Raw genomic sequence first — 15030 nt, forward strand, 5'->3', positions numbered from 1 at the left:
TTTGCAGTCAGGAGGGCTCTATCAGCCACGAGCTAGACTGACCTGAATAATGAAGGCTTACAACATATGCGTAGCCTTTGCTGGTCTGCAGTCACTAGCACTATTATACCCTTCAGTTGGGATGCCCGCTTCATGGAAGACACATGGATGCTTTCTCCTTTCTCAGCTGGCCAGTGTGTATAAGCTGATGAAAAGCTATGAGGATGTGCCTCACACTGCATCACCCTGTTAAAAAGCAACATGATGATTTAAAGGAAGAAAAAAAGTAAAATAGTCTGGTGGATATACATAAATATTTATTTACCAGTTTTAACATCATTTTACTAGAAGTCTTTTAACAGCTTCTCTTTTGTGCCAAAATGCTGCATCTCTGACACAGTTGCTACGTCATAGCTTTCCTGCACTGGGAATGCACAGCTTACGCTTACATTCCAAAAACAATCCCTTCAAGGTAAAGAGCCTTCAGCTTTAGTGCATGTGGAGCTATTTAAGGATTGTTACCCCACCCCCCCTTCCCCCTCCCAAATCAAGAGACTGTTACAAAGAGATTTCATTACCAAAAAGTGAATATACAAATGCTAAAAAAATGCTGGCTTGAAAAGGTGATTTCAGAATTTACTGTACATATTGTAACAATTTATTATAGAAGCTGCTTCTACATGCAAGCAGATCTTACATTTGGTGTAAAACATTTATACACATTCTTTACAATTTGTACATATTTAAATGGCTGTATCAAACAACACTAACTCTATGGAATTTTGGAAGCAAACAACTAAAACTGGGAGGAAAAAAAGACAAGGTTTATAAAATGTGAACAAAACCAGAGACACTGAAAAGCATCTAGACTTAGGCTTAGTCTGGTCTGGTTTGGTTTCAGGTTATTCTGGCAGGCCCAGATTTTCCTTCTAGCACACAAAAGTAACACCAATGCAAAATAGAATAAGGCAACTAATCAACCATCAGACTGCACCCGTTCCTTAGAATGGCTTATTGGTAAAATGCCTTGGTTTGGTTTTTCCTTTTGCTGAAATGTTTGTTTTCTAGGCACATTTTAGCAAAAACTGCATTTTGGCTTTTGTGCTTGCTTATGGCATGAAATGAATTACTGCAGTCAGTGCCCACTGTGCACAGGGTTGGTGGTGGCTTTCTGCTTTGAAAAGCCTTCGCCTCAAATGATGCTTCAGTCATACGAAAGGGGTCACCGGCTCACATGATAAGAGATGATAATCAAAGCACAAGAGTTTGTGGGATAACTAACGATGTTATTCAGTACTTTTGTCACCTTTTAGTTTGCATTAGAAGGTAACAAAAAGTTAACCCAAGCCAATAGCACACCATACTACTACATGAAGACCTGAGCTTAGTTGGAATCTGGGGACATCTGGTAGTTTGGGTTAGATGTGGCAGTGTCCCCTCTGCCAAAGGGCTCTAAACTCTGAGGGATAAAAGGGAAGCTATCCCTTTACAGCACTGAGGAACACCAGTGCCTTATGGCATAATACTGGGGAGTGTCAAAGTGCTGGTATGGAAAACTGTTTTTGCACCTTCCTGAATGGCTCATTTCTTATTTGTACTTCGTCATCTTACACAGTGCATAGCAAGAAAGAAAAGAGCCTGACATAAGCTCTGAGGTGTTGTGCCACAAGTACAAGATTTAGTTAGAAGGAAAAAAAAAAAAGGAGAAAAGGAAGAATGAGAGATATTTACCAGAAGTCATAATAGGAGCAGTATGCCATGGCTGCACATGGGAAGCAAAACTTAGAACAAAGTGTTCATTCAGGAGATTATCATGAACATGTACCAGAAGCATATACAAATATAATTCCTCCTGGCTACCGAATTGCTAGAGAGCTGAACTGCATATAATGAGTATTAATTCTCTCAAGCTTGTCTGCTTTCCCACTTAAAAGATACAAATTTGTAAGTCTGATGTTAAGAGTTTTAGGAAGAACATCTGATAGATGCAAGTCTGCGTGAAGTCCATAGCAACATACCAGTTTGATAATTTAGAACCCCAAGAATGACAGCATTATCTGTCTGTTTTTATTTAAATAATGATACAAATGGGAGACCATTCAAGGTAAGAGAACCTTATCTTATGATTTCAGCTGACAAAGTGAAATTTTAAACAATTTTTTTTTTTCCTACAACTGATTGTTGTCATTGGGGTTTTTTGGTGGGTTTGGTGGGTTAGCAAAGGCTAACAAGTTTTTATTAGCATTGCCCCAAAATCAGAAAAGCACTTCGGAGTTGCTCTTTATTGTTGACTAGTTATTCTTTACATCATAGGAAAGCGGCTGAGTGCCTGCCTCAGCTTCTGTGCAATCTGAAACAAAGAAACAGAATATATTTAATATGTAGTCACTTTATGCAGAAATACAATTACAGGGTAAGAAATTAAATTGTTCCCTCATTTTCTTTAAAATTGCAGTTTCTACCACAGATTTTGTATATTATGTAATGGACTCTCAAAGCATTCCATTATAAAGACTTTTCTTCTCATTGTACACACTTCCTGCCTTGTTCATTTTGTGCTCTCACCACTCGTGTTGGAGAAGGTATTGTAGGCAGGGCTGTTCTCTTGCCTATCAGGTTATCTAGCATTGCAGTGTGCAGGAGGATTACAGGCACAAAGCCGTATTTTTCATTAAATCAATTTCCCTACTTAAACAAAGCCACACATCAGAACAGAGTTCCTGTGTTCTCACAGTAGCCAGCAGCATCCCACGTGTGCACTTGGATTTTGTCCCTGTACTGGGGGAGAGAGGATTAGTATAAGGAGACTGGTGAGGCTGCAACCAGCAGAACTGGGATGGACTGCACAAGAGACTGAAAGAAAGTAAGAGAAACCCATGCCTAACCCCATCAGATGGGGAACCTGAAGTTATCATCCCTTAAAGATACCTCTGAAGCCACACTGGCACCTTTTACTGCTGTTGAGGGGCAACCAGTTGCTTATATTGCTCCTTTAAGATAGAAGCCAGGCTCCAGCACACTCAAGCACATGTGTTTTAGCAGCATATCACATTAGAAAATTTGTTGTTTTTCTTTTTAAAAAAGGAACTCATGCATAAGAACAAATTTAAATGAGATCCAAGGTTGTCAGTGAAGTGGTCAGCATTACCATATTTAGTAAGTCACTTAAAGCACTGCAGTCCTGTCTCCCCCCAACTGCAGTCCTGTCTCCCCCCAACTTGTATACATCAGGCCTTAAATCGCAGAAGCTTCGCTTCATCCCCCATTCCTATGAGAGGAAAGTTTCATTCAAATGTTTTTTTGATGTATTCAGTGCAGCAGGTCTTACTGCATATCTAGTTCTAGCATTGAGAAAAATAAAAGTGAAAATCAAGCTGTCAACAATAATGTTTCTCTACACTGGTTTTTAGGTCTAATATGGCAACCACATACATAGGACAGTAATTGTAGGAAAGTATTATTTTACCTAGGTATTTTTTTTACATGTACAATTCTTGAAACATCTTCTCTCTGATAGAGGCTCATGTAAAAAGATGAAGTACTGTTTTTCTTATAGAAGTGGCAGCATGGTACATGCCAGGAAAATGGCACTGAAATACTACCTCTTACCGTTTCATAGAACTGTGCCTGCTGCTCCAGATACAAACGAATGACACTGTTGTAGTCATAAATCCGGTTACTGTGGAAGTGATTCATCTCAGCTGCAAGCAGACCCAGGAGGCAAATTATTTAAGAGAACCATTGGCAATTAGAAACAGTTTCACTTCGTTCAGGTTAGTTACTGTGCACCAAGCTCAATGTTCAGCCCTGTCACCATAGTTACTGTTCTCATGCTTCCACAACCTGTTTTGCTTGCAGCACTCAGGTTACAATGGAACTGCTTGTAGAATTGGTAGGGTGTCTCTTACTCCATGATAAAATATAGATACCTCCTGGATAAAGCCAGGTTCTTGTTACAATACTGAGGTGTACAAAGATTTGATGAAAAATACATGGAGAACTTTATCATACTGAGGTAACTGCTCTTTCCTGAAGTGTTTCCAACAGATATATTGGCTAGGACATTCAGATTTCCAAGGGTACAGATATCAAGCTGTAAGCCACATCTGTAAATATTTAGCTCAAAAAAAGATTCAGCAGTAGTGTTTGACCCACTCTGGACTGAGGCTGTTTCAGTAGAAAATAGAATTAGCATTACTGAATCTGTAACACCTTTCACCACTTTCTGCATCTCTTGTCAGATCACAGCTTATGGCTGAAATAAAAAATGAAATATATTTTGAGATACCAACAGAGGGAGAAGAAATATTCTAGATTGTAAGAGTTATCCTAGAGGTCTCTTCCATGATTACCACCTACACAGCACAGTCCTCTTGTATCATTGTGACCAAGAAGGGACTGGGGAGTTTCCTTGTTTGTTTCTAAAATCATTTTTGTGTGCTGCTCTGACTTTGTCCTGTACAACACTAAGTACTCTTGCCTTAAAGTCAGCTAAAAAAGATGCAACTCCCTCAGCAATGAGTAGTTCCACTGAAGTCAGTAACAGGATGCACCTAAGGACTTGATATCCTGCAGGCCTGAGCCCTGATTCATTGCTTCCCCAGTTTTTCAAGTGCAGTGTGCTGGATCTCATATTTAAAACATCTCTCACCTAAAGAGGAAAAGCTAAATTCAAAGAACATGCAGGAAATAAAATCTTATGTACAACAAGAACTGCAACTGGATCATGTCTGACTAAACCATGAGTCAAAAGCACACTTCTGCACATGAACTGCTTCATGCATCAGGGCCTGTGCTTTTTCTTTGAGACATTATCACTTCAAAAATGAAAGAATCAGTCTGGGGGGACTGTGCTGCCATTTTGTTTTGCTGTTTTGGTGTGGGGGTTTTTTTTGCATGTTTGGTTGGTTTTTTTCAAAATTGTATTTCCAAAACACTATCTTTTGTAATATCAATATAAGATTTGAAAGAAAACAACAAACAAAATAACTGCAATTTTAGGAAAATCTAAGCAAGTCACATGCACAATAAATATTAAAAAAAAAAAAAAAAAACCAAAATAATCCCCCCCACCCCCCCCAAAGAAACAAACAAAAAAACAAAACCAACCAACCAACCAACAAAAGAACAACCCAAAAATCCAAACCCACCTATGCCTAGCTCTTATTATTCCTGGCAGAATAAAGATTCTCTTTCAAAGTTTGTTATTTATTTCAGAGGTCTACAACATCACTATTTAGCCCAAAATTTGGTTTACCTTGTAGTGCATAAGCCATGGTGCTCACACGTTTCACCATGTTCTGTTTGTCTTGTGGTGTTATTTTACTAGTTGCAACTAATTTATCACATTCTTTCACTCTTTCTATTGCTCCCTGTAAAAACCAAATGCAGACAGATTAAAAGAATAGTCAACTCGAAGGTCTTTACAGTCGTCCAAAATGCTGCTGGCCACATTTTGAGCTTGCACACTATACACATAACATATACACACAAAATGACAGATTCTGCCTTCTCACATTTTCACCTGAAGTTTGTTATTTCATTCTACTGATTTCAAGAGTCCCAAGGGCTTACAAAAAGTAACTTCAAACACAGGCATGAATCGAGTCACTAGGAAATTGAGTTTGGTAAAGGCAGTAATACACAGGGATATGTACAGAAAGGACAAAAGGATCAAGTTTCAAAATACAGCTTACCAGCACAACAGACATCCAAAAGACTCAAATGCCTGTAGAACCTTATTTGCACATTATAGAAGATGTGATGATGAGCTATATTCCAAGAGACAACTCACTGCAGTGTATAACTTTTGATTCAGGAAAAGCCTTGTGTCACATAAGCATAAAAAGAAATGCCTCCCCCTTCACAATGCATTTGTGCCAAACAACATTCAAGACAATCTATTTACACATCTCTTGGCACTAGGCCTGAAACATGTTTCAAGTTTTAAAAACATTTCTTCTCCTTTTAAGGTATTTGTCCCCAAGGATTTCTCCTGAAGAATATCGTAAGTGCCCTAAGAAAGACAATATAGAACTGACAGGCTTCCATCTTTGTTGCTCTTATAAATATGACCTTCCTTCATACATTTATCACTTCAAGGGGTAAAAAAAAAAATAAAAATACTTGCGTATTTGTTTAACAGTTCAAAATATTTAGTTTCCTGAAATACGTTACAGTATGCACAAGAACAGATGGAAACCTCTAGGATCAAAAAAAGGGCAGACTATCCCAAACTAAACTCAATGGCTAAATTTACTGGTTTATTATTTGATGACTTTCCTATTACAGAGAACAAAGGGGTTGGGTTTTGTTACTGGTGTTTTTTTGTTTTGGGGTTTGTTTTCGTGGTGCATGATTTTTTATCTCTCTCCCCTCAGAAGAGTTAGCCCTATTCTCTGATTTTAAATATTAAAAAGAAACTTCTAGTCAGTGCATGATTATTTATCCATATCAGTAAGCTAGCCATGTAAGTGCACAGAAGTTTTCCCTGCAATACTGAGATGGCTTAGTATCAGCTACTATGTAAGGCTCAAATACTACATGTTTACACTACTGCTACTCACTACATTGGAACATGAAGTTAACCTGAAAAAAATAATGATGTTTCTACTGCTCTACTACACTAGTCATGATAGTCTCAAACCTGACGACAAGTTCTAGCTTCCCTCCCTCTAAGTATTTTATTTTAAAAACCGATATACCAGTTTTATAGAAGCTTTCAGAGTTTCTGGAAGCAGGGCCAGGCTGCTGCATAAATGCACTGTACCACACCACTACTTTTGTTGCTGTAGACCCTTCTAACACCCAACCCTTAAAAGGAAGGGCCCCTCACATACCTTATGAGCTCCTATAATGTCAGGAAAGCAACCAAGAAATCCTTTATATTCATGATTTGTTTCCATCAGAAAGTGAAGATCTTTCTTTGGCTAATAACAAAGCATAAGCATTAGTTAAAAGTATCTGTGGCGCATTAATATCAGAGTAAAGAAACTATGATGCCAAAAGAGGGGTGAGGGGGAAAAAAAGAAAAAAAGGAAGGAAAGAACAGAAAAAACCCACTCCATACTAAAATTACTTAATACTTATTGTATATTGCAGGCTTTTCTGCATTTAAAGGAGTCCTTCTGGAAATATAAGCTCTTTGGAGTAAAACACCAAGCACCAGTTAGCAGATGCCTGTTCTTTGTTTTACTCAACACTAGCTTATGACATGAAGGATTTTGCCTTGAATTTTCACTAAAGAGGAGTTGCCAGTACAGTCTTATTACATGCACAGCTGCACATATGGGACAGGTGCATGTCCATAGCTGCTGACTTGGAAAACTATTTTAAGATCTGCATTTTGGAGACTAAGTTTAATACACAAAACATCAATTTATGACTTGAATACTGACACCAGGAGAAATACCCTCTCACCACATCCTAAGTTGATGCACAGTAAAGAAGATGAAAGCGCATTTAAAAGTATTAATAATCATTTCATTTAACTGGTATGCAGCACTAGCAGTTATGTTTTAAAAGAAAAAGAGTCAGAAGTGATCCAGATAGGTGATATGTTTGTACACACTACACTGATGCATTCATAATACTCCTACCTGATCTGCTACAAGACTGGCGATTTCTTCATAAGTTTTCCCTGCTTCTGTTATTGCTCCATTGAGATCAGATTCTCCTAAAAGTAAACAGTGTTCAAATTACAGCAAGTGAATTGCAGTAAGAAACTTGCCTTGATTCAAGGCAAATATCTAAAATAGCTTATTCTACATGAATAAATGACTAGTCATCATTTTATAGCCAGCAGTAATAAAGAAGTTAGAAAAATGTTAAAGGAGAACTCTGAAGGACTCATAGAAAATGAATTCTGAAGGGACTATGTAAACACTGTTCTACCACAGTACTATCACTATTCACTTCCATATTTCATAATTTTAAGTAGCTTAAATACACAGGTATTCCAACACACAGGACAACAGGAAGCCTATGAGAATGGGAGAGCAGGGAGGACAAGGAGGATCACACCAGAAGATAGACTTAAAGCTGAAGAGACAGCTGCTGTTCTGATTTTTAATAAATTGTTTTCATACCCAATAAGCATAAATTCTCCATGATGCCCTACTAAGCACTGATGCTAGCCTGAGGCTCACCAACAGTCCTAGACTGTAACTGTTATGAGGTCAGAGAAGCATGAGGCCCAACTAACCTTCTTCCTTGCCAACAAGATTTCGACCCTTAGGAAACTCTTGGATAATATATATTTTCAAGCTCTTTGAGAATTGCTGGTTTTGAGAGCAAGTTTCTAACTCTGATCCTCATATGAAATAGACCAAAAGGCCCCACAGACTGCACTTGAATATACAAACATCATCACAAAGCCTACGCTAGACAACACCACAAGCACTCTTTTATTACTAGCAGGACATGGCTACGTGGAACAAAGATGGAAACAAGCCTTACATCCTTGCTTTTTTTTCATGCCACTTCACCTTCCCAAAACACCACAGGTTTTTTCCATCCTTGTTAGCTTGTCCAAGGCACGTAGTCAACAGTACAGAAAGCAAATTAAGGCAGAGAAAGGGGAATTTACAGATGCTGAATTTCAGTTTAAGAAAAAGAAAAAAAAAGAAAATATTTTTCCTCATCCTTTCAGACACATCTTGACATTAGGCCACAGTTAGTCTCTTATGAACACCTTGCATTTATTCTATAGACATTAATCAGTGTCGTAATTGAAAATTACCCAACATTGATTTCATTAATGATTAAACTGAACACTATTTTCTTTTACTACAACGTATGAACTAATATATATTAGAGATTTATTAGGCAGGATTTCTTCACTTTAGAATGCCCTAAAAGAAAACAAAGATAATGACTAAATGTTGCTTCAGTTCTATCAATCGATTCTTACTTTCCATTAAACTGGTTTCATAAAGCCAAAAGCTTTAAGGGAAGCTACTGATCCTAAGAACCAGTAAGTCCAGCAACACAAACACTGCTGAAGAAAAATAACTGTTTTTAGCTATTTTTCTTCTCTTTGAGCCTGTGTGGATAAAATAAAAACAACATGAAATCCCATTGTGAGATCCAAAAGGTATGTAACTCTTCACACTGTTATAAAGCAATAAAAAAAGTCAGAGATCAATTTCATCATTTCAGGTAGACTAAAATTTCATTCTTTCAGAATTCCTCACATCTGCTCAGAAGTAATTTTCAGTAACCTTGAAGTAACTTAGATACTTAGATAGCTTAGATAACTGACGCCTGTATTCTAGAACAAAAAATCATCGTGTCACTTCAGTTAAGAGTCAGAAGCCAGGTTGGTCCAGATGTTGCTGTACATTTCATAATGCTATAAATGATTATGACTTTTTCCTATCTGAGCAGAAAGAAAGAGGAAAAGTATTATATTTGAGTAGAAAGAGAATCCTCCCCTTATATCCAAAGCTCACTCTAGGGACCTTCACAGATTGGAGCTTCAAAGAATCTGGACAAATCCTCCCAGCACTGATCTGCTTTCATTTGGGAACAGCAGGGAAGAAATCCAGCTTGTAGAAGACACAGGGTACATGAAGTATTTCTACTACTAGCAGGGGCATTCACACTCCTCCAAAAATAGGCCTAAGGGATTGCATATTTAAAAGTTGTTCCAGGCAGTAGGTCTCAGCAATAGACAGGCACACAAGTGGTAAAGTGTTAAAAGAGTATCAGCATCGTCTCATTCTGAATCCTTTGTTCTACAATCTCTCTTCCAGGTAGTGCCAGGGCAGCCTCAAAGAGTCAGTTTTCATCTCTCACCTGCCACACCCTCCAAGTTCTACTACACCTTATGAGCAGTGCCATGCCATGGTCAGTCACTCCCTACACCAGGCCACCTTGCCAGTGAATTCCAGCAGCAGATTGCTCCCAATCACTGTTGTCAGCACAGGTTTTGGTCAGAATTCTGTTACCTGGACACGGCTGAGTTTCTAGTATTCTCAGCTTCTGAACTGACACAAAGCTGCAAATGGGCTTCTTAAGCCATGAAAGCTGAGCTGCGTCCCAGCGTAAGGATATACCAGCATGTCAGGGCTTCTTTAACCAATTGAAAAGCAGAAAGACCCATGTGCTGGTGGCATTTATAACAAATTTTGGGCAGTGTGCATTATGTGTAAGATGCAGAGCTACAAGGAGTCACCTAGTAATGCTTAGCAGAGCATCTCTTGCCAGTTCAACTGCTTAGAAATGCCAGTGATCACCACCTCTGAGGGAACACACCAACCATATTGAAGCAACTAACAGTTTGTAAAGCTTGACCAGTACAGCAGAATTTTTTCTGCCAAGAAATGCTTTGGTTTTGTTTTCTTTCAAAGCATGTTTTAACAGAATCCAGGAGTAGCAAAAGGATCTGATGTACTAGGAAACTACTTAACAAGTACACCTCAGACTGAATGTTCAGCACACAAGCAGCTTGAAAGGCAAGATATGCTTGTTGCTACCTGGCAGAATAGTGAAACTTGTCATGTAACTGCCTAACAAGATTCCTGAGGGGTGATGTAGGATTAGGAGATCTTACTATGGTTGAATGGCATACCAGAGACTATTCACATTTTCTTAATATAGGAGTAAGACTTGCCCAGATTTGGTGCCGCAAAAGAGAAGCCATGCTATTTTAAGGCTGTGTACCCAAGAGCATTGTATGATGCAATCAGATTGGTAACATAGTGCCAGGCAGCAAGATGCTTCCAGGCATACTCTGGAACTGCACAATATGCATTTTTGGACCAGGATCATACTTCCAAGTGACATGTTCTTCAAACTGATTTGACAGTACATAGGCCCATGGCCAAGTTAAATGAGAACCTCTCAATGTGTCCTTAATAATTTTAAGGGTATCCTTGCCTCTAGAAATACTGGGGACAGACTCCTAATATGCACTGTGGCTGGAAACTAATTGATAAGGCTCACTCTGCAGCATAAGAAAAAGAGCTTGAGTGAGACAAATAAACAAGTGCATCTTGCCTGGTGCCATCTTAAACATTTTAGGCTGGAAATCAGAAGAGAAGGCAGTAGTCATTCACCACACAATAAGGCTTTGCAAAGCAAGCAGGCTGCAATAATGAAAGAGGTAAAGACAGTAGATACATCCTATCCTAACTGTGCAAACAAACCATCTAACAGTGTATTCAGTATGTCAAAAATCAGCTGCCAGAAACTGGAAATAATTCATGTCACCAAACCAGTTGCTGCCATCTTCAGTGGCCTGTATGCTTAAACTTCTAGAACTCATTAAAAGAAGATGAAAAGATTCAGCTCTCAACAGACACTGAATTGAGTGCCTTTAAGTATGGCTGAAGGACCTATTCTTCTTTGCTGATAGTCTTGAAAAATCATAAGCCATACTCCGCCCAGCTAGTACTTCATACTTCTTTTAAATACTGAGGTCAGGAAAGCTGCATTTGTCAGTTTAATCCCAGGTGCTTACCTCTTGCATAGAGTCTGCTTAATCCACAGACCTGTACCTGGGTCAGCCATCGAATTAAACTGTACATGAACAGCAGGCAGGGCAGACTGAGGGCAGTGGTGATCAGGTAATTTAAAGTAACACATGCACTGCACTTATTCTTTTGCTGGGAACTCAAATTAGAAAGCAAATAATCCCATATATTATAAAAAAAAATACACTGGTGTACCAGTTATTGAAACAAGCAAAACATGGAACCAGGACAAAGGCATCAGAGCATTTTCCTCAGCAGGATACTAGGATACAACCAGGTGCATCTAAGCCAACAGCAAAAGAGAAACACCTTGCCTAGTTCCCAAACATCATGGGATCTATTTTTTCATACCATTTGAATACGCTGGAAATCAAATTGAAGCTTTCATTTGTAAGGTTGATCTGCAATTTTGCAACCTAGCTTTAAGCCATACTGTTTTCCCTTTACCCTGGCAAAAGAATGTGTGTTACAGTTCAAGCAATTTTCAATCCTTTCTCAAGAATTCTGACAACAGGTTGTATCTAGCTAGGATTTATGGGTTTTTTAACCCCTGCTAAGAGTATGTAACTATACAAATCCCCTACTTGGTTCTCACATCCAAAAGTAACTTTTCAGGCACTTTATTATGCTCCAATCCTAACTAAGCAGTCATCCTGTTGAAGTACAGGACAGAGATTGGAAATATTCTCATGTTTCCAGCAGCAGAGAACCTGAACTTCAGAAGTGGTTGCATTTTAATACACAGTTTCTGGGGTAAAAAGCCTTAAGAGTACAAAGCAAAGGATAGATTAGTAGTCAAAGTACTGGTCTACTGGAAGTCTTAAGATGGAAATTTTTCAAGAAGCCTCTATGATATGATATTGAAAGTTTTATAACAGAGCAGTATTGCTATTAAATCTACAGAAAAAAGTACATTTGATAAGAAAACGTCAGAGAAAATGGTTTCAATAAGCTCCCCCTGGGACACAAATAAGTATTTTACAGTTATCTGATAAACATCAGCAGAACTTAACATATCAAAGCAGATTTTTAAGACTGGCTTAAAGACTACATTTTAGGAGAACTTTGAGCAATTGATGCCCTCCTTTTTCCTCCCATAGCTTTCATACCTAACATGATAGGCTCTATTTTAGGGCTCCTGAAAGAGAAGAAAAAGTGAAGGACAAGAAAAGGCTATAGCAGCCAACCCTCCAGCCCACAAAATGGTATACAAGAATCTTGTAATAAGTTCTCCACACAGAATTGTTATTTTCATTAAGTCAAATGACAGTTGCGTGACAGATATTTTCAAGGCCACATATTCTCCCTTTTCCTTTGATCTCACAAAGACCGCTACGGCTACAGCATGTTATATATTAATGAGATCAAGCTAAACCCCTCCCCACCACATGATTATACAGTGAGAGAAAACAAGATTGCAGACTAAAATATAAAAGCCCCTGTAATATACACATGGAAGCAAGTTTTTAATGTTTTTTTCCAGAATCATGCTTGACATCTAGAGCTCAAGAACAAAAGCATTAGGATCTCTGGCAAAAATGAAGATATAATTAAAGTATCTTAAGTCCAAACGAAGCTACGGAATTACCTTGGTATCCACTAGTGCTGAAGACCAGTGCCAGGCTCTGCAATGCTTTTCCTATCTTCTGGTATTCCTTAGGTAGTGCTGAAAGTGGGAAAGGATGGGGAAGGGAGTGAAACAGAAATAAAAACCCACAAGGGCAAGTGAGACTAAATTTGTAGCATTTCCAAAACTTGACTGAAGCAGATGTCAAAAAAACCAACAAAGTTTCACATTTCCCTTAGTAAAGCCCTTTACAATCACATTCCTACCCCCTCCCCTGCTACAGATGTTCTAAAACTGGATAAAGCAATTGCAATTCAGATTCTTGAAAGCCACAAAGTTAGGGAAACTGTGTGCGACAGCTATAAAAAAGGAAAAGAAAAAATATCTCACTGTACTCATAAGCTCAGTCCTCCTGTCATACAGTGAGGCGTTTTTCTCCCCCTCATGAGCAGTATTCATCCTCCAGTGGGGAAACGCTGCAGTGATATGTAGACTAGATCTCATTAATATTTTAAGGGAGGAGATTATTATACAGACCTATAATACCTAAACTCTCATCAAATACTGGATTTTTTTTTGTTTAAAGGCACTAGAAGCCAAAATTATCTAGGGATAAAAATTGATGTAAGCATCTGAATAATAAAACTGTGGTTTATAATCTATTTATTGAATATGTATGCATAAATTGCTTCCTCACAACGAAGTCAATGAGCTGTGATTTTTGAATGCATTCATTACCACTTTGAATACCATCACCCCAGAGGCCTAAACATCAATCTGAAAAGCAAAAGCAATCCTTTATAAGCTACCTATGCTAGCAGAAAAGACACAAGCCCACAAGTAGATGTGCTTTTTGTTGTCAAATATTTATATTCAGAGACTGCACTGCCCAGGTCACCAGCTGTTTCTTAGCTACATAATCCCACACAATCTGATCACAGAACGAAAAAAAAAAAAACCACCCCAAAAAAGAAACCACCAAAAAAACCCCCAAAACAACAAAAGCCACACCACAGAAATCAAAACTCTCAAACCAGTCGCCCCAAACCACGTAATTTTATTGATTATCTTTGAACAAGTTTTTGCCCAGAAGCTAGGTTATTTATGACAACTAGTATTTCTTATACAACAGGTACCATTCAGAGTACTAGAGTTCTGTTATCAGCCATTAACTTCTTATCGAATCCCTAGTGGAAACTTCATCAAAGCACATTTGGTTTCTTTTCCCTTACATTTAAGATGTTTCCACTGTCAGTCACTTTAAATATCATAGAATGTAACGCATGTAACTATTGCTCAAAAAGCGCCAAAAATACTTCTGACTAGGAGCTGGGACTAGAGCTGACAGGGAACTTAAAACCTGAGAGATTACTGAAAATCTTTAGGTTTACATATCCCCATAGAATCATAGAATAGTCAGGGTTGGAAAGGATGTCAAGATCATCTAGTACCAACCCCTCTGCCATGGGCAGGGACACCTCACACTAAACCATATCACCCAAGGCTTCATCCAACCTGGCCTTGTACACCGCCAGGGATGGAGCATTCACTACCTCCCTGGGCAACCCATTCCAGTGCCTCACCACCCTAACAGTAAAGAATTTCTTCTAAAATCTCTCCAATTTCTTCCAATCTAAACCTCCCCTGTTTAAGTTTTAACCCGCTACCCCTTGTCCTTTTTTCATTCAGTATGAATGTCCAGAAAGTTAAAAATTTTAGCACAATCACATGTGACTTACTATATTTATGCTAACTAATAGCTTTAATTATAAGAAAAGACATTAATTCTATACCCAAAGCACTAGTGTTGCAAGTGTAAGAACATTTTAGCAGTGAACAGAACACTGACTTTCTTCTGTAAGCACAAGTCACAGCCAGCCCTAAACTACAGTGGTTTTGATCAGTGCTTCTGTGACTGCAAAGCAATGCTATTTTTCTAGTCTCATCAGAACGACCTTATTACTTCCCCCTCAGTACTATTTCCTAGTGAAGTGAAATCTGTACAGT

General features: G+C 38.4%; 1 protein-coding gene across 2 annotated transcripts in view; it reads right to left on the minus strand.

The window, feature by feature from the left end:
- Window positions 1-276: 276 nt before the first annotated feature.
- Window positions 277-15030, minus strand: part of SNX9 (sorting nexin 9) — a 63626-nt gene continuing 48872 nt past the window's right edge. For both annotated transcript variants that reach the window (XM_034060495.1, XM_034060494.1), the window contains exons 13-18: window positions 13045-13122; window positions 7578-7654; window positions 6819-6908; window positions 5237-5351; window positions 3589-3680; window positions 277-2329 (exon numbers count right to left, since the gene is read on the minus strand). In XM_034060495.1, the coding sequence (XP_033916386.1) occupies window positions 2282-2329; window positions 3589-3680; window positions 5237-5351; window positions 6819-6908; window positions 7578-7654; window positions 13045-13122 (500 nt within the window). In that variant the 3' untranslated portion in view covers window positions 277-2281. The remainder of the gene's footprint in view (window positions 2330-3588; window positions 3681-5236; window positions 5352-6818; window positions 6909-7577; window positions 7655-13044; window positions 13123-15030) is intronic.

This window comes from Melopsittacus undulatus, chromosome 3 (genome assembly GCF_012275295.1).
Source record: "Melopsittacus undulatus isolate bMelUnd1 chromosome 3, bMelUnd1.mat.Z, whole genome shotgun sequence".
NCBI classification, from domain to species: domain Eukaryota; kingdom Metazoa; phylum Chordata; class Aves; order Psittaciformes; family Psittaculidae; genus Melopsittacus; species Melopsittacus undulatus.